Source organism: Canis lupus, chromosome 1 (assembly GCF_011100685.1).
Source record: "Canis lupus familiaris isolate Mischka breed German Shepherd chromosome 1, alternate assembly UU_Cfam_GSD_1.0, whole genome shotgun sequence".
In the NCBI taxonomy this organism is placed as follows: domain Eukaryota; kingdom Metazoa; phylum Chordata; class Mammalia; order Carnivora; family Canidae; genus Canis; species Canis lupus.
In genome coordinates, this window is record NC_049222.1 from 105,509,997 (window position 1) to 105,537,737 (window position 27,741).

At 42.0% G+C, this 27,741-nt stretch overlaps 1 protein-coding gene across 1 annotated transcript; it reads left to right on the forward strand.

Moving 5' to 3' along the window:
• Positions 1-3,301: 3,301 nt before the first annotated feature.
• On the forward strand, positions 3,302-26,352 carry LOC106558999 (zinc finger protein 677-like). The gene is made up of 4 exons (XM_038527967.1): positions 3,302-3,927; positions 14,830-14,899; positions 18,349-18,475; positions 23,966-26,352. The coding sequence occupies exons 2-4, from the start codon at positions 14,885-14,887 to the stop codon at positions 25,441-25,443; spliced, it is 1,620 nt and encodes a 539-aa protein (XP_038383895.1). The 5' UTR covers positions 3,302-3,927; positions 14,830-14,884; the 3' UTR covers positions 25,444-26,352.
• The last annotated feature ends 1,389 nt before the right edge of the window (positions 26,353-27,741 follow it).

Below are 27,741 nucleotides of genomic sequence, written 5' to 3' on the forward strand. Positions count from 1 at the left end.
GCAAATTTGAGTCCTGTTTCTTCTGGAAAATAGCGTTGATTTCTTTCTTTTCTTTCTTTTCTTCCTTTTCTTTCTTTCTTTCTTTCTTTCTTTCTTTCTTTCTTTCTTTCTTTCTTTCTTTCTTTCTTTCTTTCTTTCTTTCTTTCTTTCTTTCTTTCTTTCTCTTTCTTTTCTTCCTTCCCTTTCCTTTCCTTCTAATAGCGTTGATTTCTATTTTAATGTTTTTTTTTTTAAGATTTTATTTATTTGTTCATGATAAACACACAGAAAGGCAGAGACATAGTCAGAGGGAGAAGCAGACTCCCTACAGGGAGCCCTATGCAGGACTCAATCCCCGGACCTGGGATCACAACCTTAGTCAAAGGCCTTCAACTACTGAGCCACCCAGGAGTTCCCTCTTTTTGCTATTTTTTAATTAATCATGGGAAAAAAAATCTGAAGACAAGTCATGAGTTTTATAGTCCGGATTGGGCAATACAAATAGTATTTAAAAATCAGGGTCACTGGGAGGAGGCAGGACCTCAGCTGATCATGTCTTTGGGACTAGGCTTCTCCAGGGAATTTAGGGTCTTTGGGCACCAAGATGGGCCACAGAGATGCCAGGTGATACTTGGCATCCACACCTGTGATTCAGAAGGGTACCTTGGTGTGGCTCCTCCCCTTGTAGGACCAGAGTCTGCCCTCAGAAGTCATTCGCCACTGTGCCTGCACTGCTATAAGTTCTTGCCCAAGTTAAGCGCCTGTGCTCAAAAGAGTGCTTACCATCCTTGCACCCCTTACCCAGGATCCAAACATGCAGCAACAAATTGGTCCCTCTACCGATTTGGAGCTCTCAACACTCAACCAGAATCCAATATGGCCCTAAGTGCACAAGAAGAAGCTGCAGTACTCAGCCCTGCCTGGACAGGAATATGTAGCACAAGCCAGTCCTACCACCATCCCGTGCTGTCCCCTTACTTGATTTCCCTTACTCTGCCTCTTTCTGTCTCTTCCTTCCTGTCCAAACCCTCCAGCATGCACAAACACCCAGGGAAGTGGACAGCCCCTCAGGGCCTGAGTACAGCATCCTCCACAATCCATGTGTCTCTAAACTGCACAGAGGCTGGCACTTGCTGCCCACAACTACCCCATGCTATCAAAAAGTAAGAACCCCTTACTAGCTAGAGGGTGCTAGCGAAAACTGCTCCTCTCAAAATTTCCTAGATTTCTATGTCACACCTCTGGCCTTACACAAGCGTTCACACAGAGCTCAGTTGCCTCCAGAATCTGCACCCTGGAAGGCAGTCTCTTCTGCCAAGCTGGGGTCTCCAGGGTCTAACAGAATGGTCAGAACAGATATTCTCTCAGATAACCTCTTAGGTATGGAATTTGCCTCTTGCACTCCTCCCGTTCACTCCCATCCTGAGAGGTCCTACCTCCTGAGAACTGCTTAGAGAACTTAGTTCAAGGCAACTCCTCTGGCTGCCCAGCCAGGACTGGCACTCAGATTTTCTGGACACACAGATGCACATAAAAGGGAGCAAAAGTCCTAGATTTGATAAGTGAAAATTTGCTCTTTTGGTTTTAACCTATGCATAGGAAATTCCTCGAAGCACAGTGTCTCCAACTATTGGGGGCCCACTGGTTGCTCCACATGTTAACAAAATACATGAACACAAATGAACAAACCATCATTAAACCCCTCAGAACCACTAATCTCACCACTCCTTTGCTTTCTTTTCTTCTGTGTATATTGAGGTACAGTCATATGAAGGTCATTTTAATGATCAGTCATAGGGAAAGGAAACAGAAGAGACAAGGAGAATCTCTACCCCCAGAAAGGCAAAGCCCAGCACCTAAATCCTCCAGAGGAAAATTGATATATAAAACCCAATTCCTAAGATATTACAAGAATTAACTCACATAATTTATGTGAGGTTCCCAGCACGGTTCTTGACAAAAGTAGTGTACACATTCTTGTGAGCATGTCGCGGATGTTAAAAAAACAATATTGCTTTAGTGAATGAATGCATGTTGTTTCTGTAAGGAAAAATATAAACTAAAAATGAGAGACAGAAAGCAGGTCTCTCTTGAAAGAAGTGGGAAGGGCCTTTTCTTCCTCCTGTTTCCTAGAGCATTTCCCTTAGAAAACTCATAAGTTCTTTGTCTTCCTGTTTGAAATGTATGTAAGTCTTTGAAAAGCTAAATAAGGCTCTTGCCAACTTTGTAACTCAGGAATGTTTGCTCTCAAGGATCTGTGAGTCATCCCTTTGAAATGTAAACATCAGGGGATCCCTGGGTGGCTCAGCAGGTTTAGCACCTGCCTTTGGCCCAGGGTACGATCCTGGAGTCCTGGGATCGAGTCCCACGTCGGGCTCCCGGCATGGAGCCTGCTTCTCCCTCCTCCGGTGTCTCTGCCTCTCTCTCTCTCTCTGTCTATCATAAATAAATAAATCTTTAAAAAAATGAAATGTAAACATCAAAGGAGAGAGGGAGGATAGGTGCCTAACTCAGCAGATGTCTTGCTCCAAGATGCAAAACTCCCTCCTTTCATAATGATATGAGAAGTTTGTTTTCCTTCTGGTTAAAGCCAATTAGCTAACACAAATGGCCACCCTGATTACCTGATGATGTTAGGATGAACTATGTGTGACAAATGGTGCTGTTATGTCTTCTTGAGGACTAGTTATGATCTATCTTGGGAACATGTATGTAATAGGTTGTATCTCCTTGTCTTTTGTGACAGGGTGAGATTCATCTTTGCAATCTCCCAAGATTGCCTGTGATGCACATCCATTCTGGTTTAATGCTTATTCACTAATGAAAATGTGCTCTTTCTCTACTGCCTTTGTGGAGAGGATTGCTGGGATGGGAGACGATTTTGTTTTTAATTATATTCCAACTCTGCCTGCTGGCAAGGAGCGCTTTGACTTAAACCGTTTTCAATTTAACAGGAAAACATCTTGGCTCTCACAACTCTGGTCTTTCATTTTAAGTTGTTTGAAATATTAATTTAAAATAGCCAGGAGACTGTTCGGTCCGTGAGACACCAAAGAAATTAAAAGAAATTCAAAAGCGGAAAGTACGGTATTATTGGGCTGAAAGGGCGGGAAACGTCCGGAGGCTGCGCGGAGGTCCAGACCCCGCCCCTAAGCTTGGCCACGTCCCTTCAGCTGCGCACTTTTTGCCAAGTCCAGGCCACCGTCCGCGGCTTGTCCCCGCCAGCCCCCCCACCCCTCCACCCCCCCCCCCACCACAAGCTGCGCACGCGCACTCTCCTGCAGAGACCCGGAAGCGGAGCGAAGGGCACCATCAGGTAAGTGGTGTCAGATTTTCTGGTTCGTCAGTGGTCTCTGCGGGACGCTCCCCCCGCCCCCGGCTCCGATCCGCAGCACCCGGGATTCCGGGGTCTCCACGTACGTTAAAATGCCTTCGCTGTCTCGGCAGCACCGTCAGACACTCCAGGCCTGGGAGCTCCACTGCGGATCCGGGGGTCCAAGTCTGTTTCGAGTTAAAATCGCTGAGGCGCGTTCCCGCCCCCCAGTCTTTCCGCCTTCCGTCCAGGTAGACAGCGCCTGCCGGGTCTCTTTCCTGCTGAAAACCCTTCCCGGACTCCCGCACCTCCGGCCCTTCCCCTCTCCGCCACGCTGTGTAAAGTCTTTCCTCGCTGGCCCCCAGGGCGGACGCGATCGTGCAGACCTCGACCCCACATCTCCATGGCCTTGGGGTTCTGCAGGCACACCTCTCTCTCCTGACGCCGCCTCCATCTGCACCAACTCCGGAGCCTGCCCTCCGCCTTAGCACTGCACTTTGTACTGCTCCCCGCCGTAGGAGTGCCTTCCGCACAAACTGCATGCCACTGGCCGTGCGTGTCACGGTGTGTGTGCGTCCCTGAAGCCCTCCTGGAAAGTGTTCTTCCCGGGCAAAGGACGTCTGCAGTCTGTACCTGTGAGTGTGAGGGTGCGGGGCGAAGCAGAGAGTCTGAGGGAGAGTAAGAAAGACTACGTGTGAGAGGGAGGGAGGGAGGGAGGGAGGGAGGAAGGAAGGAAGGAAGGAAGGAAGGAAGGAAGGAAGGAAGGAAGGAAGGAAGGAAGGAAGGAAGGAAGGAAGGGGGAAGGAAGGAAGGAATAGAGGGTGGATGTAGAGAGACCGTAAGAGTGGAGCGAGCCAGAGAAAAGTAGAAGTAGAAAAAAAAAAATAGAGGAATCTAGATTAAAATATATCTCCAGGGCGGTGAAGGATAGCACACTGGACGAGAGCGGCCTTTACTGGTGATAGGAGTGGGGCAGCAAGGAGCAGATTCATCTTCTGAGACAATGGGGGAGGAATAGAAGAATTGGGACCTTGGTAGACGGGTGATGCGGGGACGGCAGGAGGGGCGAAGGGTGACAGAGGTCGCAGAAGGACTAACAGAGCAGGGAGGGCGTCCCCTGGCTGTAATCCTTTCATTGGCTTCCTGTTGCCCTCAGGAAAAAAAATCCAGACTCCATCGTAAGGCTGAGGGCTCCGCTGGGAGCTCCGGAGGTGGGGTGACTTTCCGGAGTTGGTCCAATTTGAGGGAAGGAGCAGGCTTTTCTTTCCGGCACTGACCAGACATCGGACACTGGCTGCCCAGCCGGCTGCTGTGATGAAGAGGCCGCTGCTCAATGTAGCTGAGTCAGTTTACTAGGACCAGCCCTGGGGCAGTTTGTGCCTGAATCCCCAGCGGGTGGATTCAGGACACGCTCTCTGGTGTTGACATGGTTGACTTCGCTGGGGTTTCTTAGGACCCATAAGGGGTTGAAGAGAAAATGTCACCACTTGGGGGGCAATCTGTAGTGGTTTTGGTGGAGGATCTCACTATTAAGGGCAAAACATTACTGAAGGTATGGTGTTTTGTGGAATACAAACGACATACTGGGACGTTGCATTAGACAATAATTGAGTCTTAGAGTATGTAGATCATGACAGACGTTACTCTTATGTTATGACATTGTGGAGGTGCCTGACTTTTGGGTACAGACTCCAAAATAGGAACATATCAGATCCTGGGTTGGTGGGTATCTTTTTGCCAAAACCAAAGATTGATGTAAGGAACAGTTTGGGATTCTTCAACACTGTATAGATGATTCAGAGGTTCTGTCCTGTAGTAGTGTGGGGTGTCCATTGGGAATGCAGAACAAACACCATGGAAACTTGCAGGAGTGTCTGAGTCAAGAAGGCAAAAAGTGGGGGACTGGGGCCCAGGTGGTGGGGGTTTTCACTGGGGCAGGCTTGCTGGAGGTGGGTCTCTGCGAACAGCTGCAGAAGGGCCGTAATGTCCAACAGTAAAACAGTCTCAGGATCCTTTAGACCCTGCCACTGCTCATCAATTCCTATCTTACCTTTAGGCAGTTACTTTGTTCACCATATACATGTGGTGGTATTGCCCCAACCTTTTTTTTTTTTTTTTTTTGTATATGTTTTTATTGGAGTTCGATTTGCCATCCCTCAACCCCCTACTCATCTCCCTTTCCACCACCCCTTGGTCGATTCCCAGAGTTAGGAGTCTCTCATGTTCTGTCACCCTCACTGATATTTCCCACTCATTTTCTTCCTTTCCCCTTTAATCCCTTTCACTATTTTTCATATTCCACGAATAAATGAGACCATATAATGTTTGTCCTTCTCCGACTGACTGACTTCACTCAATATAATACCCTCCAGTTCTATCCACATTGAAGCAAATGGTAGATATTAGTCGTTTCTAATGGCTAATATTGCGTTGTATACATAAACCACATCTTTATCCATTCGTCTTTTGATGGACACCGAGGCTCCTTCCACAGTTTGGCTATTGTGGACATTGCTGCTATAAACATTGCGGTGCAGGTGGCCAGTGTTTCACTGCATCTGTATCTTTGGCATAAGTCCCGAGTAGTGCAATTGCTGGGTCGTAGGGCAGTTCTATTTTTAACTCTTTGAGGAACCTCCACACAGTTTTCCAGAGTGGCTGTGCCAGTTCACATTCCCACCAACAGTGCAAGAGGGTTCCCCTTTCTCCACATCCTCTCCAACATTTGTTGTTTCCTGCCTTGTTAATTTTCCCCATTCTCACTGGTGTGAGGTGGTATCTCATTGTGGTTTTGATTTGTATTTCCCTGATGACAGGTGATGCAGAGCATTTTCTCATGTGCATGTTGGCCAAGTGTATGTCTTCCTCTGGAAATTTCTGTTCATGTCTTTGGCCCATTTCATGATTGGATTGTTTGTTTCTATGCCATTGAGTTTAATAAGTTCTTTATAGATCTTGGATAGTAGCCCTTTATCTGATATGACATTTGCAAACACCTTTCCCATTCTGTAGGTTGTCTTTTAGTTTTGTTGACTGTTTCTTTGGTTGTGCAGAAGCTTTTTATCTTAATGAAGTCCCAATAATTCATTTTTGCTTTTGTTTCCTTGCCTTCATGGATGTATCTTGCAAGAAGTTCCTGTGACCAAGTTCAAAAAAGGTGTTGCCTATGTTCTTCTCTAGGATTCTGATGGGTTCTTGTCTCACATTTAGATCTTTCATCCATTTTGAGTTTATCTTTGTGTATGGTGTAAGAGAGTGGTCTAGTTTCATTCTTCTGCATGTGGATGTCCAATTTTCCCAGCACCATTTATTGAAAAGACTGTCCTTTTTCCAGTGGATAGTCTTTCCAGCTTTGTCGAATATTAGTTGACCAAGGAGTTGAGGGCACATTTCTGGATTCTCTATTCTATTCCATTGATCTATGTGTCTCTTTTTGTGCCAGTGCCATACTGTCTTGATGATCACAGCTTCGTAGTACAACTTGAAATCTGGCATTGTGATGCCCCTGGCTCTGGTTTTCTTTTTCAATATGCCCCTGGCTATTCAGGGTCTTTTCTGATTCCACAAGATGATTTGTTCCAACTCTCTGAAGAAAGTCCATGGTATTTTGATAGGGATTGCATTAAACGTGTAAATTGCCCTGGGTAGCATTGACATTTTCACAATATTAATTCTTCCAATCCATGAGCATGGAATATTTTTCCATCTCTTTGTGTCTTCCTCAGTTTCTTTCAGAAGTGTTCTGTAGTTTGTAGGATAGATCTTTTACTTCTTTGGTTAGGTTTATTCCTAGGTATCTTATGCTTTTGGGTGCAATTGTAAATGGGATTGACTCCTTAATTTCTCTTTCTTCAGTCTCATTGTTAGTGTATAGAAATGCCACTCACTTCTGGGCATTGATTTTGTATCCTGCCACACTGCCAAACTGCTGTATGAGTTCTAGCAATCTTGGGGTGGAGTCTTTTGGGTATTTATTTATTTATTTATTTATGATAGTCACAGAGAGAGAGAGGCAGAGACATAGGCAGAGGGAGAAGCAGGCTCCATGCACCGGGAGCCCGATGTGGGATTCGATCCCGGGTCTCCAGGATCATGCCCTAGGCCAAAGGCAGGCGCCAAACCGCTGCACCAACCAGGGATCCCTCTTTTGGGTTTTCTAGGTAGAGTATCATGTCATCCACGAAGAGGGAGAGTTTGACTTCTTCTTTGCCAATTTGAATGCCTTTAATGTCTTTTTGTTGTCTGATTGCAGAGGCTAGGACTTCCAGTACTATGTTGAATGGCAGTGGTAAGAGTGCACATCCCTATCATGTTCCTGATCTTAGGGGAAAGGCTCCCAGTGTTTCCCCATTGAGAATGATATTTGCTGTGGGCTTTTCATAGATGGCTTTTAAGACGCTGAGGATTGTTCCCTATCCCTACATTCTGGAGAGTTTTGATCAGGAATGGATGCTGTATTTTGTCAAATGCTTTCTCTGCATCTGAAGAGGATCATATGATTCTTGTTTTTCTCTTGATGATATGATCTGTCATGTTGATTGCTTTATGAGTGTAGAATCAGCCTTGCATCCCAGGGATAAATCCCACTTGGTAATGGTGAATAATCTTCTTAATGTACTGTTGTATCCTATTGGCTAGTATCTTGTTGAGAATTTTTGCATCCATGTTCATCAGGGATATTGGTCTGTAATTCTCCTTTTTGGTGGGGTCTTTGTCTGGTAATCGAATCAGGGTGATGCTGGCCTCATAGAACGAGTTTGGAAGTATTCCATCCCTTTCTATCTTTCTGAACAGCTTTAGTAGAATAGGTATTGTTTCTTCTTTAAACGTTTGATAGAATTCCCCAGGGAAGCCATCTGGCCCTGGACTTTTGTGTCTTGGGAGGTTTTGATGACTGTTTCAATTTCCTCCCTGGTTATGGGCCTGTTCAGGTTTTTTTTATTTCTTCCTGTTCCAGTTTTAGTAGTTTGTGGGTTTCCAGAAATGCATCCATTTCTTCTAGATTGCCTAATTTATTGGCATATAGCTGCTCATAAAATGTTTTTAAAATCGTTTGTATTTCCTTGGTATTGGTTGTGATCTTTCCTTTTTGATTCGTGAATTATTAACTTGAGCCCCCCCCCTTTTTTTTTAAATAAGTCTGGCTAATGGTTTATCTATCTTATTAATTCTTTCAAAGAAGCAACTCCTGGTTTTGTTGATCTGTTCTACAGTTCTTCTGGTCTCTATTTCATTGAGTTCTGCTCGAATCTTTATTAATTCTCTTCTGCTTGGTGTAGGTTTTATTTGCTGTTCTTTCTCCAATTCCTTTAGGTGCAAGGTTAGCTTGTGTACTTGAATTTTTTCCAATTTTTTTTGAGGGATGCTTGTATTGTGATATATTTCCCTCTTAGGACTGCTTTTGTTGTCCCAAAGATTTTGAACAGTTGTATCTTCATTTTCATTAGTTTCCATGAATCTTTTTTTTTTCAAGAGAATATTAAATCGTTTATTGATTATACATGATAATGGATGATACACAAGCTTTCCAATGAATCTTTTTAATTCTTCTCTAATTTCGTAGTTGACCCATTCATCTTTTAGCAGTATGCTCTTTAACCTCCACATGTTTGAGTTTCCTCCAAGTTTCTTCTTGTGATTGAGTTCAAGTTTCGAAGCATTGTGGTCTGAAAATATGCAGGGGACAATCCCAATCTTTTGATGTTGGTTGAGACCCAATTTGTGACCCAGTATGTGGTCTATTCTTGAGAAATTTCCATGTGCACTTGAGAAGAATGTTTATTCAGTAGCATTTGGATGTAAAGTTCTGTAAATATCTGTGAAATCCATCTGGTTCAGTGTATCATTTAAAGCTCTTCTTTCTTTGGAGATGTTGTGCTTAGAAGATCTGTCATTTGCAGAAAGTGCCGTGTTGAAGTCTCCCAGTATTAGTGTATTATTATATATGTGTGTCTTTACTTTGCTTATTAATTGATGATATACTTGGCAGCTTCCACATTAGGGCATAAATATTCATGATTGTTAGGTCTTCTTGTTGGATAGACCCTTTATGTATGATATACTGTCCCTCTTCATCTCTTACTACAGTCTTTAGGATAAACTTTAATTTATCTGATATGTGGATTGCTATCCCTGCTTTATTTTGAGAACCATTTGAATGGTAAATGGTTCCCCAACCTTTTATTTTCAGGCTGTAGGTGTGTCCTTAGGTCTAAAATGAGTCTCTTATAGAGAGGAAGTAGATGCGTCTTGCTTTTTTTTTGTTTGTGTTTTAATTTTTTTTTTTTTATTTATTTATGATAGTCACACATTGAGAGAGAGAGAGAGGTGGAGACATAGGCAGAGGGAGAAGCAGGCTCCATGCACCGGGAGCCCGATGTGGGATTCGATCCCGGGTCTCCAGGATCGCGCCCTGGGCCAAAGGCAGGCGCCAAACCGCTGCGCCACTCAGGGATCCCTGCGTCTTGCTTTTTTTTATCCAGTCTGAATCCCTACGTTTTTTGATGGGATCATTAAGCCCATTCACGTTCAGAGTAACTATTGAAAGATGAATTTAGTGTCATTGTAATACTTATTCAGTCCCTGTTTTTGTGGGTTCTTTGGGCTTCCTCTTTCTTTTACAGGGTCCTCCTTAATAGTTCTTGCAGAGCTGGTTTGGTGGTCAGATATTCTTTCAATTTCTGCCTATCTTGGAAGCTCTTTATCTCTCCTTCTATTCCGAATGAGAGCCTTGCTGAATAGAGCATTCTTGGCTGCATGTTCTTCTCATTTAGGACCCTGAATATATCCTTCCAGCCCTTTCTGGCCTGCCAGGTCTCTGTGGAGAGGTTTGCTGTTAATCTGATATTTCTCCCCATATAAGATAGGGATCTCTTGTCTCTCACTGCCATAAGGATCTTTTCTTTATCTTTGGAATTTGCAGGTTTCACTATTAAATGTCGAGGTGTTGATGGAGGTTTTTTTTTTTTTTTTTTTTTTTTTTGTGGGGGGGGACCTCTCTATCTCCTGGATCTGAATGCCTGTTTCCCTCCCCAAATTAGGGAAGTTCTCAGCTATGATTTGTTCAAATATGCTTTCTGGCCCTCTGTCCCTCTCGGCGCCCTCTGGAACCCCAATTAAACGTTTTTTCCTCCTGCGGCTGTCATTTATTTCCCCTAACCTTTCCTCTTGGTCTCTTAATTGTTTTTCTCTTTTTCCTCAGCTTCCTTCCTTGCCATCAACTTGTCTCCTATGTCACTCACTCTTTCTTCTACCTCATTAACCCTCATTGTTTGGACCTCCAGTTTAGATTGCATCTCATTTAATTGATTTTTAATTTTGGCCTGGTTCAATCTAAATTCTGCAGTCATGAAATGTCTTGAATCCTTTATGCTTTTTTCCAGAGCCACCAGTAGCTTTATAATTGTGCTTCTGAATTGGCTTTCTGACATCAAATTGTAATCCAAATTCTGTAACTCTGTGGGAGAGAGTACTGTTTCTGATTCTTTCTTTTGTGATGAGTTCCTTCTTTATAGTCATTTTGCTCAGTGCAGAGTGGCTGTATTAGCAGGCCAAGTCAAGAATATCAACGACGACCTAGGTAAATTTCACCCTAGATGATTCTGCCAAGGTCAGAAACCAGAAATTGAAAACAAAGATCAGAAGGTAATAAAACAAAAGGCGCTACAGTGAAAAACAAATTTTAAAACAAGGTAGTAAAAAAATAAAGGGCCTTCCTAAAGAAGAGGGAAAAAAATGTAGAAAGAAATGGGAGTGGGCCCGGGAGATGGTGGTGGTGACGAAGTTGTAGTGGAGGGAGAATGTAGTCTACCTGAGGCATTCTAGAGGGTGATATTCTTGTTTCTGAGTATATTAAGTTCTGTATATTAGAAGATGCTCAGTCCCTAATTTATATAAACCAGAAATACTTGTAGAGGGCCCCAACATTGACCACCAAAACATAAGTGAGATAAAAGATGGGGGCAGAATTAGTATTAGGAATCTCACAGAATGAGGGGGATCCCTGGGTGGCTCAGCGGTTTAGTGCCTGCCTTTGGCCCGGGTGTGATCATGGGGTCCTGGGATCGAGTCCTGCGAATGGCTCCTGGCGTGGAGCCTGCTTCCTCTGCCTGTGTCTCTGCCTCTCTCTCTCTCTCTATCATGAATAAATAAATAAAATCTTAAAAAGAAAGGAATCTCACAGAATGAACCACATGGTATATCCCTTGGTTCTGGGTGCATGCTGTAGTCATGTTTTAGAAGGTATTAACCTCCGCCATTGTCAAACAAAATGAGGCAGATAAAACAAAAAAAACACAAAAGAAAGAAAACATAATCTTGTATATCTTCCAAAATTGAGTTGTGTATGTTGAACGGAATCTAGAAGTGGAAAATATATCTAGGACCTGTAATTGTAGAAATATGAGAGTCAAAAAGGAAAAATCTTAAAAATGAAGAGGTGGTAAAATTTTGTAGTTAAGGTGGGAAAAGAGAAAAAAATTGGAAATTTACAGTCTGATAAAAAAAATGAGTTGTACTGGAGAAAGGAAGAAAAAAATAGGAGGGGTACCGTCTGGTTCTATATATTGTAAATCCCTCGACTTCCCTTGGAGCTTTGCAGCGCAGCTTGGTCAAGAACTTGCTCTTCTCCCTGTTCTTCCAGTGCGTCTTCTGGGGGAGGGGCCTGCTGTGCTAATTCTCAGGTGTGTGCACCTGGGGGAGCTGCCCTGCCCTGTGCCAGGTCCCCGGCTCAGTGGGAGCTGTTTACCCCGTGAGGCCCCTGTTCCCTGGCGGCCAGCTCTGTCCCAGGAAGAACGACAGCACCGGCGGCAGCCAGCTGTCCAGCTCTGGAGTCAGCTCCCGCAGTAACTACCGGGGTCTCACTGTCTGCACTGGCCTGGATGCTCCAGGGCTGGGGGTGCCTGGTGGCTGGAGAGTCCTTGCTGTCCGATGCCCTACCCGCCTCCGCCTGTCCCGGGGGGAGTACAGGATCGTGGGCTGTGTCTCCCCCCCACACACACACCCCGCGCCTTGGGGCCTGCGCTGCTGGGATCGTGCTCCTAAGGCCGCAGCTCCGGAAGGCTTCAGGGCGCAGCCCCCTCCGTCCCGAGCTGCCACTTGAGCTGCTCCTGAGACCCCGCCAGCTGCGTGCCCCAGCCCTTTACCGAGATCCGCCCACAATCTGTGGCGCGTTTCCTCTGTTAGTGACCCCGGGAACCTGGAGGCTCCACTGCCCCTCCTATGATTCTGCCCGAGTTCCTGCTAAGCGCCTTTCAGTCTGGGAAGAATCCGGTGCGGATTTTTAAAGTTCCTGGTTCTCTGGGGCAGGGCTTTCCTGTCCGGGAGGCTCCCCCCACCCTCCCCGCAGGCCTAAGCCTGGCTCCTCCCCGACTTGATTCTTTTTTATTTTTTTCCTCCTTCCTTTTTAGAAGCGAAAACCCTTCTCTCTGTAGCGTTCCAGCTGTTTTCTCTTTAAATCTCAGGTCGAATTCTTAGGTTTTCAGGGTGATTTGAAAGTTATCTAGGTCAATTGGTGGGGACAGGTGACTTGGGCACCCTACTCCTCCGCCATCTTGCCCCGCCCCTATATCGCCCCATCTTTAAAACAATCCACAGAAAGGCCTTTTACTACATTCTCCTCTCTTTAAAATAAAAAAGCCTTTATTAGCTACATTTTCCACTCTGGTAAGTGCCCTTTCTTATGCTCCATTTCAGAGCAGAACACACTAAACACGTGTTTATACTCTGATTTAGGTGTTGCTTCCAGTTCTCACTTTTTTTTTTAAGATTTTTTTTTTAATTTTTTATTTATTTATTCATAGAGATGCAGAGAGAGAGAGAGAGAGAGGCAGAGACACAGGCAGAGGGAGAAGCAGGCTCCATGCAGGGAGCCTGACGTGGGACTCGATCCAGGGTCTCCAGGATCACGCCCTGGGCTGCAGGCGGCGCTAAACCGCTGCGCCACCGGGGCTGCCCCAGTTCTCACTTTTTTAAAGAACAATTTTATTTATTAGAGAGAGAGGAGAATGCATGAGCAGGGGGAGGAAGGAGAGGGAGAAGCAGACTCTTGGCTGAGCAGGGAGCCCGACTCAGGGCTTAATCCCAGGACCCTGAGATGATGACCTGAGCTGAAGGCAGATGCTTAACTGACTGGGCCACCCTTGTACCCCCAGTTTTCACTTTCATATCTACTATGCCAGTGAGCCTTTCCCTGTCTGAGTCACCAGGGACCTCCCCACTTCTCAGTCCAGGCATGTTTGCAGAGTATACAAGACATTACTTTTTTAAAAAGACTTTATTTTATTTATTCATGAGAGAGAGAGAGAGGCAGAGGGAGAGGGAGAGGGAGAAGCAGGCTCCATGCAGAGAGCCCGATGTGGGACTTGATCCCGGGTCTCCAGGACCATGCCCTGAGCCGAAGGCAAGCACTAAACCACTAAGCCATCCAGGGATCCCCTGACATTACTTGTTAATGTTTTAACTTAGAACAAAAGAAATAAAAATTAGATGTTTACTCAAAACGGATAAGGGAATACATGGTTTCCAAAAAGCCTTCTGAGATATGGGGGGAAAGTTTGAAAAATTCAGCCCACTCTGATCTGTTTCGTTTAATATCTCCGATCTTAGCTCCTCCTTATCTCTTCCACTCACCCCACTCCAGCCATGCAGGGCTCCCTTGACCTTTCTGGAGCCCAGAATGCCACTACCCCAGGGTCTTCACATAGGCATCCTTCTGCCTAGAATTTTCTGGCCCCTCATATGCAGGTGGCAAAATCTCTTCCTCCCTCAGGTCTTTGTTCTGATATAACCTTTCAGTGGTGCCTGCTCTGTCTTGTGTCCCCCCCCCCAGCTCCCACTTGTTTTAACATCCAGTTACTCCCTAACCCCCAGTTCTGGTGCCTCTTGCCTGCTCTGCATGTCTCTCTCTGTTCCTTCCCTTTCTACTCATGACAGCTCATGATAGCAATGCCGCCCCAGGGGAGAACAGAGCCAGAAGGCAGGAGGTGTGCTGGGCTGGCCTCCTGTGAGTGTGCTCCACCCAGCTGCTCCCTGGATGGCCGAGACATTTTGCAGATTTAGCTCTTGTGCCCCCTCCCAGAGATTCCCTTCCAGTAGTCTGGGGGGATAAGGCCCAGCGTCAGTGCTAGTGAAGTATCCCAGGTGCTCCTGATGTGACTCCAGCATTGAGCAGCAAAGCCCTGGGTCCTCCGTTTCTGAGGCTGACAGCAGCTCCTGATCCAGGGAGAGGGGAGGGGGCCCTGCTCTGTGTGGGGTGTGGTCAGGACAGGTCTGTGACCTGGAGGGGAGTGTGGATCCAGCCCAGGTCCCCACTGCTGTAGTGAGGGGGGGACTTCCCCAAGGCGGGGGCCAGTTCTGAAGAATGCGCTGGGAACAATCATTTGTGTTGGTGTCTGGAGGGGTTCATGGTCCCTGAGTCTCCTGTGGCAGTGGCCGCAGGGACTGTTGTCTCCCCATGGAGAGGTCTTCCCATGTGAGGTTGTGGTACAGGAAGGAGGGAGATGATTCTAAGCATTCAGCTGCATATTCTTGACCCTCAGGACTGAATTCTCAAGACTGATCTTGTCTGAGGAAGGAGGAAGGAAGGAGTCAGGCATGGCTGTTTGTCAGGTAAAGTCATATTGTTGGTTGCTTTTCCATCTCTCCCTCTTTCTGTGCCCTTCTTGGACTCGCTCATCTTCTCTGACTCTGACTTGTCCACGTGAGCTGTGTGTGTCCACACTCCCCGAGCCTTCCTTCAGTCCCTCTCCTCTCCACATAGATTCCATCTCACGGTGCACCAGTGATGTAGAACCTGTAGGAGGCTGCCCCCCAGGCATGTGCTGCTGGCCTTCATAGCAGGTGTGGGTTTGAGATGAGTGTGGGTCCCATGGTGTCAGGAAAGTTGGGCAGCAGGGTTTGTTTTAGGGGCTGCCTCTTCATGCATTGTTAGCTCTCTGTATACTAGGATCAAAGGACCTACATGTAGAAGTCATGTATTAGTGTGTACGAATAGTTGGAAAATTCTAGAAAAGAAGTATAACAAGAGGAGATGGGTTCTGCCTGACTTGCATTCAGTGGTAAACAAGCAAACCATGGTGTTTCTGATTCTAAAATACTAATGATATAGAATAAAGTTCAGAAACACATCAGTAGAGGATGTTTTATTCCATAATTGGTTTTAAAATATGGAATCAACCTAAATAACCAATAAGGTCAGCACATCTATCCAACAGAGACCATGGTATTCCCACAGCAACTCTTGTGTAGCAGATGTTTTAGGTAAAAATGATGGTAAGATAGCCAAGATGTACATACAACTTTATCTTCACCATCAGACTGTAGCCAAATTCTGGTTTTACCATTATTTTTAAGTATTATATCTGTTTTATTTTCAACATCACATGAGTGAGTCATATATGTATGGATATATTGATTGATTGATTAAACTCCAATCAAAGAAGGAGCTTAGGCACTAAGATATAGGGATGTCCCTTCCTGTCATGTTCTCCATTGTTCATGTCTCAATGGGGAACCACTGTTGTCATTTCTGTGACAAGAGTCAGTTCAAACTTTATAAAAGATGCTTTTACACAAATAAAAAATTTTAGAAAAAACCCCTCAATGAAGTTTGTTGTAACATTTTATTCTGCACGTTAAAAAAAACATACGCAGCATGTCTAGACATTATTTTCATGTTAATAAACACAGCCACAGCTTGCTTTTTGATCCTCACTAGAGCATTTTCTTAAGATGCATGGGATGTTTACTATTTTTCACTGAAAGAAGGAATGCCACAGTGGCTGTGTATGAGCAGACTGACCTCTCTGCAGATGTCTGAGGAGTTCTCTGGGTTGGGCAACTTGACTTGTGATTACTGGGTCAAGGATGGTGCATTTCATATGAGGACAGATTCTGTCTGGCACGACTCCTAAAGCTGCAAAGTACAGCATCGTGCAGCAACATGTGAGATTGCCCCCTGATGTAAGCAAAACTTGGTAGTGTAATCTCTTTGTGTTTTGAAAATTGGAGGTAAAAGGACAATCCCTTGTATTTCCTTTTTCTACCTTCTTGTAACTTTCATTATTTTTGTGGAATAAAACATAGATTTTCACACTTTGCTGTTTTCCTTTGATATATTTTTAGGAGCTATCTTATATTTTGTAGTTTAATTCTTTACATACATGCTTGTGTCTTTCTTATTTTATCAGTGTTTTGCAGTGAAACGTATCTTTCCTTCTTGCTCTCTGGTTTCTGATCTTGCTTTGGGAGACTTCACCTAGTGTAATCTCAAAGTACTGTGTCCCACTTAGCACTCTCTTTGTTTAAAATTACTTTAAGGCCAGCCCTGGTGGCTCAGCGGTTTAGCGCTGCCTTTAGCCCAGGCAGGGCCCGATCCTGGAGACCTGGGATTGAGTCCCACGTTGGGCTCCCTGCTTGGAGCCTGCTTTTCCCTCTGCCTGTGTCTCTGTCTCTGTCTCTCTCTCTCTCTCTGTCTCTCATGAATAAATTAAATCTTTAAAAAAAAATAAAATTAATTCGGCTTTTTAGTGTAAAAAGCTTGTAGCTATTCATTTCATTGAAAAGTTTCATATAACACACATACAATAATAGGTTCATGTGTTGTTTGGCAAGGCTCTCCATGTTTTCTTTTCAAGATTATTTCTCCTCAACATAATGGAGACTGTTCTTTGTTTTTTTAATCCCATGTTTCTTCTGAATTTGAATTGCTCTGAATTTCTGAATCCCTGAGGTCTTTCTTTACGTCACCACATCTTCCAGTAAGAATTAGGTTTATCAGTCTTTCATCATGTCTTTGTTCTGTCTTTCAGTGAAGTTTTTTCTTTCTTTCTTTTTTTTTTTCAAGACTTTATTTCTTTATTAGAGTGCACAAGCAGGAGGAGTGTCCGGCAGTGGGAGAGGGAGAAGCAGGATCCCCACTGAATAGGGAGCTCAACGTGGGGCTCAATCCCAGAACCCTGGGATCATGACCTGAGCCAAAGGCAGATGCTTAACTGACTGAGCCACCCAGGTGCCCCTCAGTAAAGTTTTCTAATTTCTTCACATGCGTTGGGAAATGCTTCAAATACATGTCCTGGTACAGCTGCTAATGGGAATGGGTGGTTCCTACGGTACCACCCCCATCAGGCCTCTCGCATACCACACAGTAGTGACTGGCAGGGGCCTAGCTGGCCTACATGCCTCAGCCTCACCTGTGGTGGAAATGCTTCCAGTGCTTAACTGTGGATTGTGATGCTTAGTGGAATGGTCTTGCTCAATAATAGCTTTTTAAATGTGTTTGGCATGATTTCTAATCATCCATTATTTCTTCAAAGATCTGCTGTGATTAACTTGTGTTCTACTTAATCTGTTAAATTAATGTCTGACATTAATAAAGTTCCTCATCATGAATCATTTATTGTTGTCGTTTTTTTTTGTTTGTTTGTTTTTTTAATTTTATTTATTTATGATAGTCACACAGAGAGAGAGAGAGGCAGAGACATAGGCAGAGGGAGAAGCAGGCTCCATGCACTGGGAGCCCGACGTGGGATTCGATCCTAGGTCTCCAGGATCGCGCCCTGGGCCAAAGGCAGGTGCCAAACCGCTGCGCCACCCAGGGATCCTGTTGTCGTTGTTAATGGAATAAACTCCATAATGTTAAATGCCTGACTTTACTGGCATTTAAATTTATATTTTTGCATATAATTTGTCACACCTGAAGATACCTCTTGTGCTCTAGATCCTCTAAGTGTGCAGAACTCTCACTAGTGTAGAGAACATAATATGTACCATGTCCATCTAAACAACTGCACACTGGATATTTTTCTTTTACATAGTTCCTTTATTTTCCACAGAAGTAGGAAATCTACAGTGATTTAGTGGATTTGATATCCTCTGATGGAAAAACATAGTAAGAAAAGTTAGGAACATATACATTTCTCACAATTATCTATTCGTGCTCAAAATGGAGTCAGCACATTAATTTTAGTTGAACTGATCCTATCTCTTTCCTAGTCACATTTTGTGTGAACATGAGAACTCTACTCAAGGTTCCTTGATGAAATGTGTTTTCATTTCAGGAACAGTTGACATTCAAGGATGTGGCCATAAAATTCTCTGAGGAGGAGTGGGAGTGCCTGGACTCTGCTCAGAGGGCCTTGTACAGGGACGTGATGTTGGAGAACTACAGGAACCTGGTCTCCCTGGGTGAGGATAATATTCCTTTAGAAGTTGGGATCTGCCCTGCTTGACCTATATTGAGGCTGAGTACCTTCTGAAATGAAAAACGTCATGAGGCAGCATCTAACTTTCACCTCTTCCTTTCTTCATATGATCTCTCCATTCTCCCTAGATTAATGGTGTTTCCAGAAGCTGAGTAATAACAAAACTATATGGCCAGCTTCAAAAAATATCTGATTCTAGACCCACTTTTATCCCTGTACATTTTGACTCAGTAGTTCGTGAAGAGAGCTGGATATCTGTTTTAAAAATATCCCTTAAGCATTCAGGAATGGACAAGTTTGTGAAGAAATTTTTCTAGACACATCGGTAGCATCCTCTTCTCCTCAGCTGAACAAAGGGCTAGAATTGTATTCTGGAAAAGACACAGCATATCATTTTCCTTTCTTATTGTCCCTCTTTCTGACCTGAATAACATTTTTATTTTGGAGTAAAGTGAAAACAGCGAAGTAGCCAAATGGGTGGGAACACAGGGAAGAGCTCAAAAGGGCAGAGAGGGGATCACATCATTAATAGTGTTTGGGCAGTTTTCTCCCACTGGGAGAGTTCTGTGGGAAACAGAAGTTTCCTTCTTGTGAGCTCTTGGAGGAAAGTTTACTTCCCTTCCCTTTGTCACTCCTTTCTTCAGACATGTGGCAGTGCATCCTCCCAACTGCTAGCTCATGCAAAGACCAAGGCAAGATCTTTATAATGACTTATAGCCTCTATTATATGCCCCTATGACCTCTTTTTTTTTTAAGATTTTATTTTTAAGTAATCTCCACAACCAATGTGAGGCTTGAACTTAACTAACCCAGAGATCAAGAGTCACATGCTCTACAGGCTGAGACAGCTGGGAGCTCCCTTAAGACTCCTTTGGTCCTCTGACCCCAAGGAGTGCTGGGAGGCTGGTTTTCAGGGGTCCTCTTTCTTTCTTGGCTTCATCTCATTCTTGTTCCCAGTCCACATGAGTAGGAGCTGAGGCCTCCCCAGTCCTGGCACCAGGCCTTTTCCATGATCCATCCCATTCTGTGTACTGGGAAGACCTACTCCTGGGGTGGGAAAACATCAGCATCTAGGACCCCAGAGCTCTATGCCTCTTGAGGCTGCCTCCCACCCCTCAACCGTTTCTTTAGTTCTGCTTTTGCCATACATCAGAGAGCGTGTCTCACAGAGAAGTGGGGTGGGTCTTTTCAATCCAATAGTAAAACTGTTCACTCAGCAGGCGTATAAGCATGTCCACACCACACCATGCCATAAGTTTGCTGTGTTGTGGTTTTGTTTCTTTTCTCTCAAAGTATTTTCTAATTTCCCTTGTGACTCCTTCTTTGACCCTTTGGTTTTTTTAAGAGTGTTTAAAATTTTTCGTGTATTTTTGAGCTTTCCAATTTTCTTTCAGTTATTCATTTCTAGCTTCGTTCTTTTGTGGTTGGAGAAAATAATTTGTATGGTTTCACTATTTTTCAATTTATTGAGACTTGCTTCATGGACCGATTTATGGTCTATACTGGAGAATTTTCCACATGCATGTAGAGCAGAATGTATTTTGCTCTTACTTGGTGGAGTGCTTTCTATGCATCTGTCAGTACTCCTTGGTCCATAGTCTGCCTAAAATCATCTGTGTCCTTACTGATCTTCTGTCTGGGTATATGCTCCACTTTTGAAAGGTCTGCAAGTCTCCAAATACTGTTCTAGAACTATTTTTATTTCTCTCTTCAATTCTATAAATGTTTGTTTCACTCTATTTTAGGGTTCTCTTATGTATATGTTCATATTTGTTATAATTCCTTAATGAATTATCCTTTTTAAAATATACATATTGCCCTTTGTCTCCTAAAAATTTTTACTGAAGGTATATTTTTTCTGATAGTATAGCCATTGGGAAATGAAAAAATTCATTAGATTCACTATGTTGTGTTGCTCTAGATCCAAACCCATAGTATCTCCAAAGTATACCTGTATATGGAAACTTGACTCCTCTATATCCTGTCCTTCTCTCCTCTGGTATTGTCATAGCTTATATCTCTATATGTTGTGTGACCACCAATGTAGATTTAGAATTAGTTTTTTTTTTTTTTTAATCAATAGGAAAAAAGAGGAGTGACAAACCAAAAATACATTAATGCTAACTACATTCATTCCCTTTACCATTTTTTGTTGAACTGGTCTACTAGCAAAGGACTCCCAGTTTTTGTTTTTTTGGCAATGTCTTAAGTTATCCTCTATTTTGGAGGATAGTTTTGAAATATATAGAATTCTTTGTAGAGAATTTCTTTTCTTTAGCACTGTGAAAATATCATTCCATTGCCTTCTAGCCCATATAGTTTCTGTGTGAAATCAATGAGTACTTTTATTGAAGATCTCTTTCAGCAAAGGAACTGCCTACTACTGCTTTCAGGATTCTGTGTGTTTGGATCTTAACAGTTTGATTAGGAAGTTTTTCACTGTGGGCTTCTTTTAGTTTATCTCACTCGGTGCTTGCCAAACTCCTTGGATACATAGATTTATGTATTTTATCAAATTTGGGAATTTTTCTGCCTTGTTACTTCAAATATTTTTTTCTGTCCTCTTCATTCTGTCCTTTCTAGGATTCTCATTATCTTTGTTGGTACACTTGAAGGTGTCCCACAGGTCTCTGGTTCTCCTTCATTTTTCTTTCTGCTGCTGAGATTGGATAATCTCAGCTGACTTAGTCTTCAAGTTTGCTAGTTCTTTCTTCTGCATGTTCAGTTCAGTGTTAAGCTCCTTTAGGGCTTTTTCCATTTTAGTTTTTGTACTCTTCAGCTCCAGAATTTCTCTTCTGGTTCCTTTTTATAATTTCTGTCTCTATTGATTCTCTATTTTGGGAAATATTGTTTTCATTGTTTCCTTTGGTTCTTTGCACATGGTTTCATTTTAGTTCTTTCAATATATTCAAAACAGTAGCTTTTGTCTAGCAAAGTCTGATGTCTGGGCTTCCTCACGGACAATTTTTATTAAATTGCCTTTTTTCCTACATATGGGTTATACATCATTGTTAGTTTGCATGCCTTATAAATTTTTTTTAAAAGCTAAACATTTTGAATATTCTGACAGCTCTGGAAGTCACATTCTTCCCCACCCACACCCTCACCCTAGCATTGGATGTTGCTGCTTATTGCAGCTGCTATTGTTTGTTTAGTAATTTTTCTGAATTGATTTGTGAAGTCCGTATTCTTTGTCATGTGTGGCCACTCAAGTCTGTGGTCAGCTTAGTGGTCAGCTAATGATTTAACACAGAACTTCTCAAATACCTGGAAGCAAAAAACCTAAAAAGCAAAATACTCCTAGTCTTTGGAAACAAACTCTGTGTGTTTGTTTGGGAATACCTGAAAATCAGCTTGGCAGTTTACAATGGTGCCTTAGCCTTTACCTTCTGGTTTTGGCTGAGCATGAAGGTTGACAGAGGCAGCATAGGGCTGCCTCATGTGATTTCTGAGTACTGACCCAGCCCTGGGCATGTGCATGACTTAGATTCCTAGGAATATGTTGCAGCTTTTCAAAGCCCTTATTTCCCAAAGCATTTCACCCTCTAATCCTTATTCTCTAGCTTTCAGTTTGTCTGCTCTTTGCCCCAACTGTCTGTCATCTGCTAATACATTTGCCTTTAAGTATGTTTTTTAACTGTCTCCCTCATAATACCTCTTAAATTAATAAGCAAAGTAAAGGCAAAACGTTTTGAGTGAGTTTTTCAGTGACCCACTAGGCAGGTCAAAGGAAAATCACAATTCATTGAGAATCAAGCCTGTTCTGCTACTCTCAATAAGAGGGACCTATACCAGGAATGTGGGCTGCTCTTATATTGGATTGGATCAGGGGAAGTTAAAATGTCAAAAGCTCTCCAACTGAGATAGTTGCCTCTTTCTTAAGTATCTACATGTTTGATGTAAACCTTTGTTTAGTTTCCAGAAGCTGATAAAGTTGATACTGACAGTTTTTGCCAACTTACTTACTGTTTTTATGGAGAGATGCACTTATAATATTCTATGATTTTTATCCTGATACTTTTACCCAGTTCTTTATAATACTATCTGAAAACTGGTATTTCAGAAGTAAGTGGGCATGTATGTAACTTAGACTGCTAAAAATATGTGGGAGCTTTTCTCATCATATTTTTCAATTCTCATCTTGTGTGCATTTTCTGGAATATAAGTTCTTTCTCTTTTTCTTAAGAGAGAAATCATTAGGATTCCATAGTCTATAATTTTGTGTAATTATAGTTACTTATTTACCTTTTGGACTTATTTTGGTTTAATTAAAACATTTTATTTAATAACTTGTCATTTACAGATTATGGATTTTAGCATCTAGTTTGGAATATGACTGCAATTTATCAATTGTTAATGTTCCAAAATGCCTATTCTGCATAGAGTATGGATAGCTTTAGAGTAGATATTAAGAATATTTTGTTATTCTAGTGATGTACTAAATTCTTCCTGATTTTCATATAACCCTTTTAGTTTTACAATTAATAATTTCCATGTTTTTATCTTATTCATTAATTTTTTAAGAAGATTTTAAGTAATCTCTATACCTAAAATGGGGCTCAAACTTACAACCCTGATATGTCACATGCTCTACTGACTTATTAATTTTTTTATTTTTTTATTTATTTTTATTTTTTCTTATTAATTTTTTAAGTGGATTATTTGCCCCCCAAAATCTATTCCTTCATATAGAGCTGTGCTTCAGCATTTATTTGCATATAATAATTATGCTGTAAATATACATTTGTATAATATGTTTCTTTTTTTAAAGATTTATTTACTTTAGAGAAAGAAATTAGGGAGGGATAGAGGGAGAGGGAGAGAAAAACCCAAGCAGTCTCAGTGCTGAGCCTGACATTGGGCTCAATCTCAGAACCCTGAGATCATGACCTGAGCTGAAATCAAGAGTCAGGCACTTAACTGACTGTACCACCCAAATCCCCCCAATATCTGTTTCTTTTCAATATGAGACACTCATTTGTCTATTGCCAGTTGGTGTGTGTTTTGGTATGGTGGTCAAAGAATACACTTTCTTTCAGAACTTATGTAAATTTACATAGTTTGAACGATTTGGTCATAGAACATTTGAAAACAGGTTTTCAGGGGCACCTGGATGGCTCAGTTAAGTGTCTGACTCTTGATTTTGGCTAAAGTCATGATTTTAGGGTTGTGAGATGGAGCCCCACATTGGGCTTTGTCTGGGGTGTGGAGCCTGCTTAATACTCTCTATCCCTCTCCTTCTGCCCCTCCCTCTTTTTTTTTTTTTAAAGAGAAAAAAGACAGAAAGGTTTCCCTTAAAATAATTTGAAATACATGTCATCTTTTACTAAAGGATTCTATTCACTTTGCATTCTTAAACATTTGTAGACTTTGGTTGAGAAGCTTTTGTCTCTTCAATAAGCATTATTTTTAGTGTAACATCCATTTTGCAACTCTAGTTAATGTGAAGACTATCTTTTTTTATATCTTTCAGATAGCTCTGCTAGCTTCATGATCAAGGAATTATTACCAAAGAAAGAAATTAATAACAGAAAATTATGCCAACCTGTGGTTTTGGGAAGACAGGAAAGCCATGACCTTGAAGATTTTGATTTAAGGGAAATTTGGGGAAATATGTATGAATTTGAGAATAAGTGTGGACATGAAGAAAGAAATTCCAGGGGAGTGCTTGTGACAGATACTGTAAATCTCACTGGTAGAAAAGATAAACAAGACAGCAAATCCAGAACTAACTTACCTTTAAAGCAGAGTGTTTCTTTAAGAAAAGGTACATATCAATATTTTAAACAAGTGAAGTCATTAGTGAAGAATTCGTTAAAAATAAAAAATAATATGGTCTATGCAGGAAGCAAATATACAAAATGTTTGGAAAATCGAATTGGATTAAACTTTCAGTCGCAACTGCCTAAAATGCAGAGATTTCAAACTGAGGAGAAAATGAATGAATGTAATCAAGTTGAGAAGCCTGTCAAAACTTGTTCTCCAATTGTGCCACTTCAGAGATTTCCTCCTAGTATCAAAACCAACCTTTGTAATAAATATGGAAGAGTTTCTATGTATCCTTCGTTGCTCACACAGCACCAGAAAACAAAAATTAGAGAAAAGTCATACAAATGTAATGAATGTGGAAAGACTTTCAGCCATCATTCAGTCCTTACAAGTCATCAGAGAATTCATTCAGAGCAGAGGCCTTACAAATGTAATGAGTGTGGTAAAGCCTTTAAGCAGTTCTCAAACCTCACAAGACATCAGAGAATCCATACGGGAGAGAAACCATATAAATGTAATATCTGTGACAAGGTCTTTAATCAAAATTCTCACCTTACAAATCATTGGAGAATTCACACTGGAGAAAAACCGCACAAGTGTCATGAATGTGGTAAGGCTTTTATCAAATGTTCAGACCTCTCGTGTCATGAGAGAATTCATACTGGAGAGAAACCTTACAAATGTAATGAATGTGGTAAGGGTTTCACCAAACGTTCGTATCTTTGGGATCATGAGAGAATTCATACTGGAGAGAAACCATACAAATGTATCGAATGTGGCAAGGTTTTTAGACAGTGGTCTACCCTCAGGATTCACCGAAGAATCCATACTGGAGAGAAACCATATAAATGTAATGTGTGTGGCAAGGCCTTTAGTCAAAACTCAAACCTTACAATTCATCAGAGAATTCATACTGGAGAGAAACCTTACAAATGTAATGAGTGTGGCAAAGCCTTTAAGCAATATTCAAGCCTCATAAGACATCAAAATATACATCCCGGAGAGAAACCATACAAATGTATTGTGTGTGGTAAGGCTTTTATCAAACGTTCACACCTTTGGGGTCATGAGAGAACGCATCCTGGAGAAAAGCCATACAAATGTATTGAATGTGGCAAGTCCTTTAGACAATGTTCTGACCTCAGGATTCACCAAAGAATTCATGCTGGAGAGGAACCTTAGAAATGTAACAAATGGGACATAAATCATTTAACTATTTTTCACAATACACTTTATATCAGAGAATTTACACTAGGGAGGACTAAGTCTCTAGTCCAAGATTAATCAACCTTGGATGTTAAATTCTTCACAGTAAGTAAAAGTCAAAATCATTTTAAGACTCATGAAACATGAGATGAGTGTCAGTCGAGCAAGGAGAGCTTAGGAATGTAGCATTTCCTTTAAAAATACTTTGATTACATGAGGTTTCTTGAAAGGCCTACATCAATCATGATTCATGTCTTTTGACCTGAAGTCTGAATTTGTTAATGTTACATCTTCATTACATGTTTTTCATGTGTTACCATTGATGGGCTCTGGGAGCAGATCAGTAAGATAAAAGGGCCTACTTTATTAAATGGGAGTCATTCACATCCATGTATCCTGAAGGAACGCTGAATTTTAACATAGAGTGTTTTGTGGAATTAAATGAATACATGGGTTGAGCAGAGAATATATGTAAAACAATGATGTAAATAATAATATGTCCAGGATCCTTTCTACAGGATCCTGTAACAGAGGGCCACTGGATTATCAGAAACCATTGCTCTGCCAGAGGAGTGTGAAACAGCAGGTTTTGAGACTGACAGACTGAGATTTTCATGATGTGTTAGTAGGGACTGCTTATGTGATAGAAATAATGGAGAAATAATGGTCATTTCTCCCTTTAATGAAAATAGTGGTTGTATATCAAAGATGAGTGAAAAGTTATTCTTATTTTGGGGAACTAAAAGAGCAATTATGAGGAAAACTTAACCAGAATACAGTGTACACGTATAGGATCTGTGTTTAACCACTACACTGATGCTGCTTTACTCAGAATGTATTATACTTATGTTTTCATTAATAAAATTTAATCATTTTTTTTCAAAATTCTTAAATTAATCATGGTTTTTTTTCTATCAGATCAAGTCTATACTGTCTCATTATGGTACTTCATAACAAGGACTAATAGTACATCTTCAGGCTGTCAAGGCTAAAAGGCATCTGCAACAATTTTTTTCCATGATGGAATCAACATACAATTTTATGAATATATGGTCATAATTTACTGAGCTCTTCTCTCCGTCATCTGCTCCTTGGATATTTATGTGACTGTGATTTAAAAACCACAGCAATGCAACTTTAGATTCTCCCTCTAAACATTTGAAGTGCAATTCATGAATGTGCATCTGATAATATTTCTACATGCCTTTTTTTATGCCTACATGAGACCCATGATTTGCAGTGACCTTGATTTACATGAGGACACGTGTCTGTGTGTGTAATTAAAAAAAAAAAAAGATTTTAGTAAGTAATTTCTACACCCAGGGACTTGAACTCACAACCCCAAGATCAAGAATCACATGCTAGCTCTACTGACTGAGCCATCCAGGTGCCCAGAGGCCAATGTATTAAGCATATGAAAAATGTTAGGGAATAAGAAAATTTCAGGAATAGAGACAGGATATGAGAAGAGTTTACTCACCCCCCGCCCCCCTTCTTGGAGCCTTCATTGGAGTAATTTGGAAAGATCATTGATCATGAGTTTCCCCTTAAGAATGAACATATAGGGCAGCCCCGGTGGCGGTGGCTCAGAGGTTTAGAGCCGCCTGCAGCCCGGGGCGTGATCCTGGAGACCTGGAATCGAGTCCCGCATCGGGCTCCCTGCATGGTGCCTGCTTCTCCCTCTGCCTGTGTCTCTGCCTCTTTCTCTAGCTGTGTCTCTATGAATAAATAAATAAAAATCTTAAAAAAAAAAAAGAATGAACATATATGCCCGGGGATACACTGGTTTTTATTTGTAGGCCAACTAAGAACTATACATATTAATTCCCTCAAAAATAGTTAATTTGTACTTTAAGATAGCCCACAGACACAAGATGAACCCCTATGCAAAATTTAGTCTTGGGTGTTAAGATTGATAATCCTAGACACCAAAAGGGAATGAAAACGTTTAATGCATAATGAGACTTTCTGGGGAGAACAGGGCAGGTTTCCAAAGTTGCTAGAAAAATGGCTTGAGAGAGCAAGAAAGGGAGACTCATTTTATGAGGTGGGTCCTGCAAATGGTTTGATCTTCCTGTGGGCATCAAAGGAGAACCTGGGCTTATAAGTTTGACCACCTGTGGAGTAGGAGGGAAGTGGGAGGATGCATTGAATATGTGGTTTTGGTTTTTTTGGAGGGAGGGGTTGTTTTTATTTTTTCATATATTATACCTCAAACTGTACCAGGAACAACAGGGAAAGCAGTTGAGAGAGTTGAGGCTTAAAAGGTGTCCA

Coding starts and splice junctions, on each gene's coding strand:
- LOC106558999 (XM_038527967.1), top strand. Junction 18,476..23,965: donor CAGGAACCTGGTCTCCCTGG/GTGAGGATAATA, acceptor TATATCTTTCAG/ATAGCTCTGCTAGCTTCATG.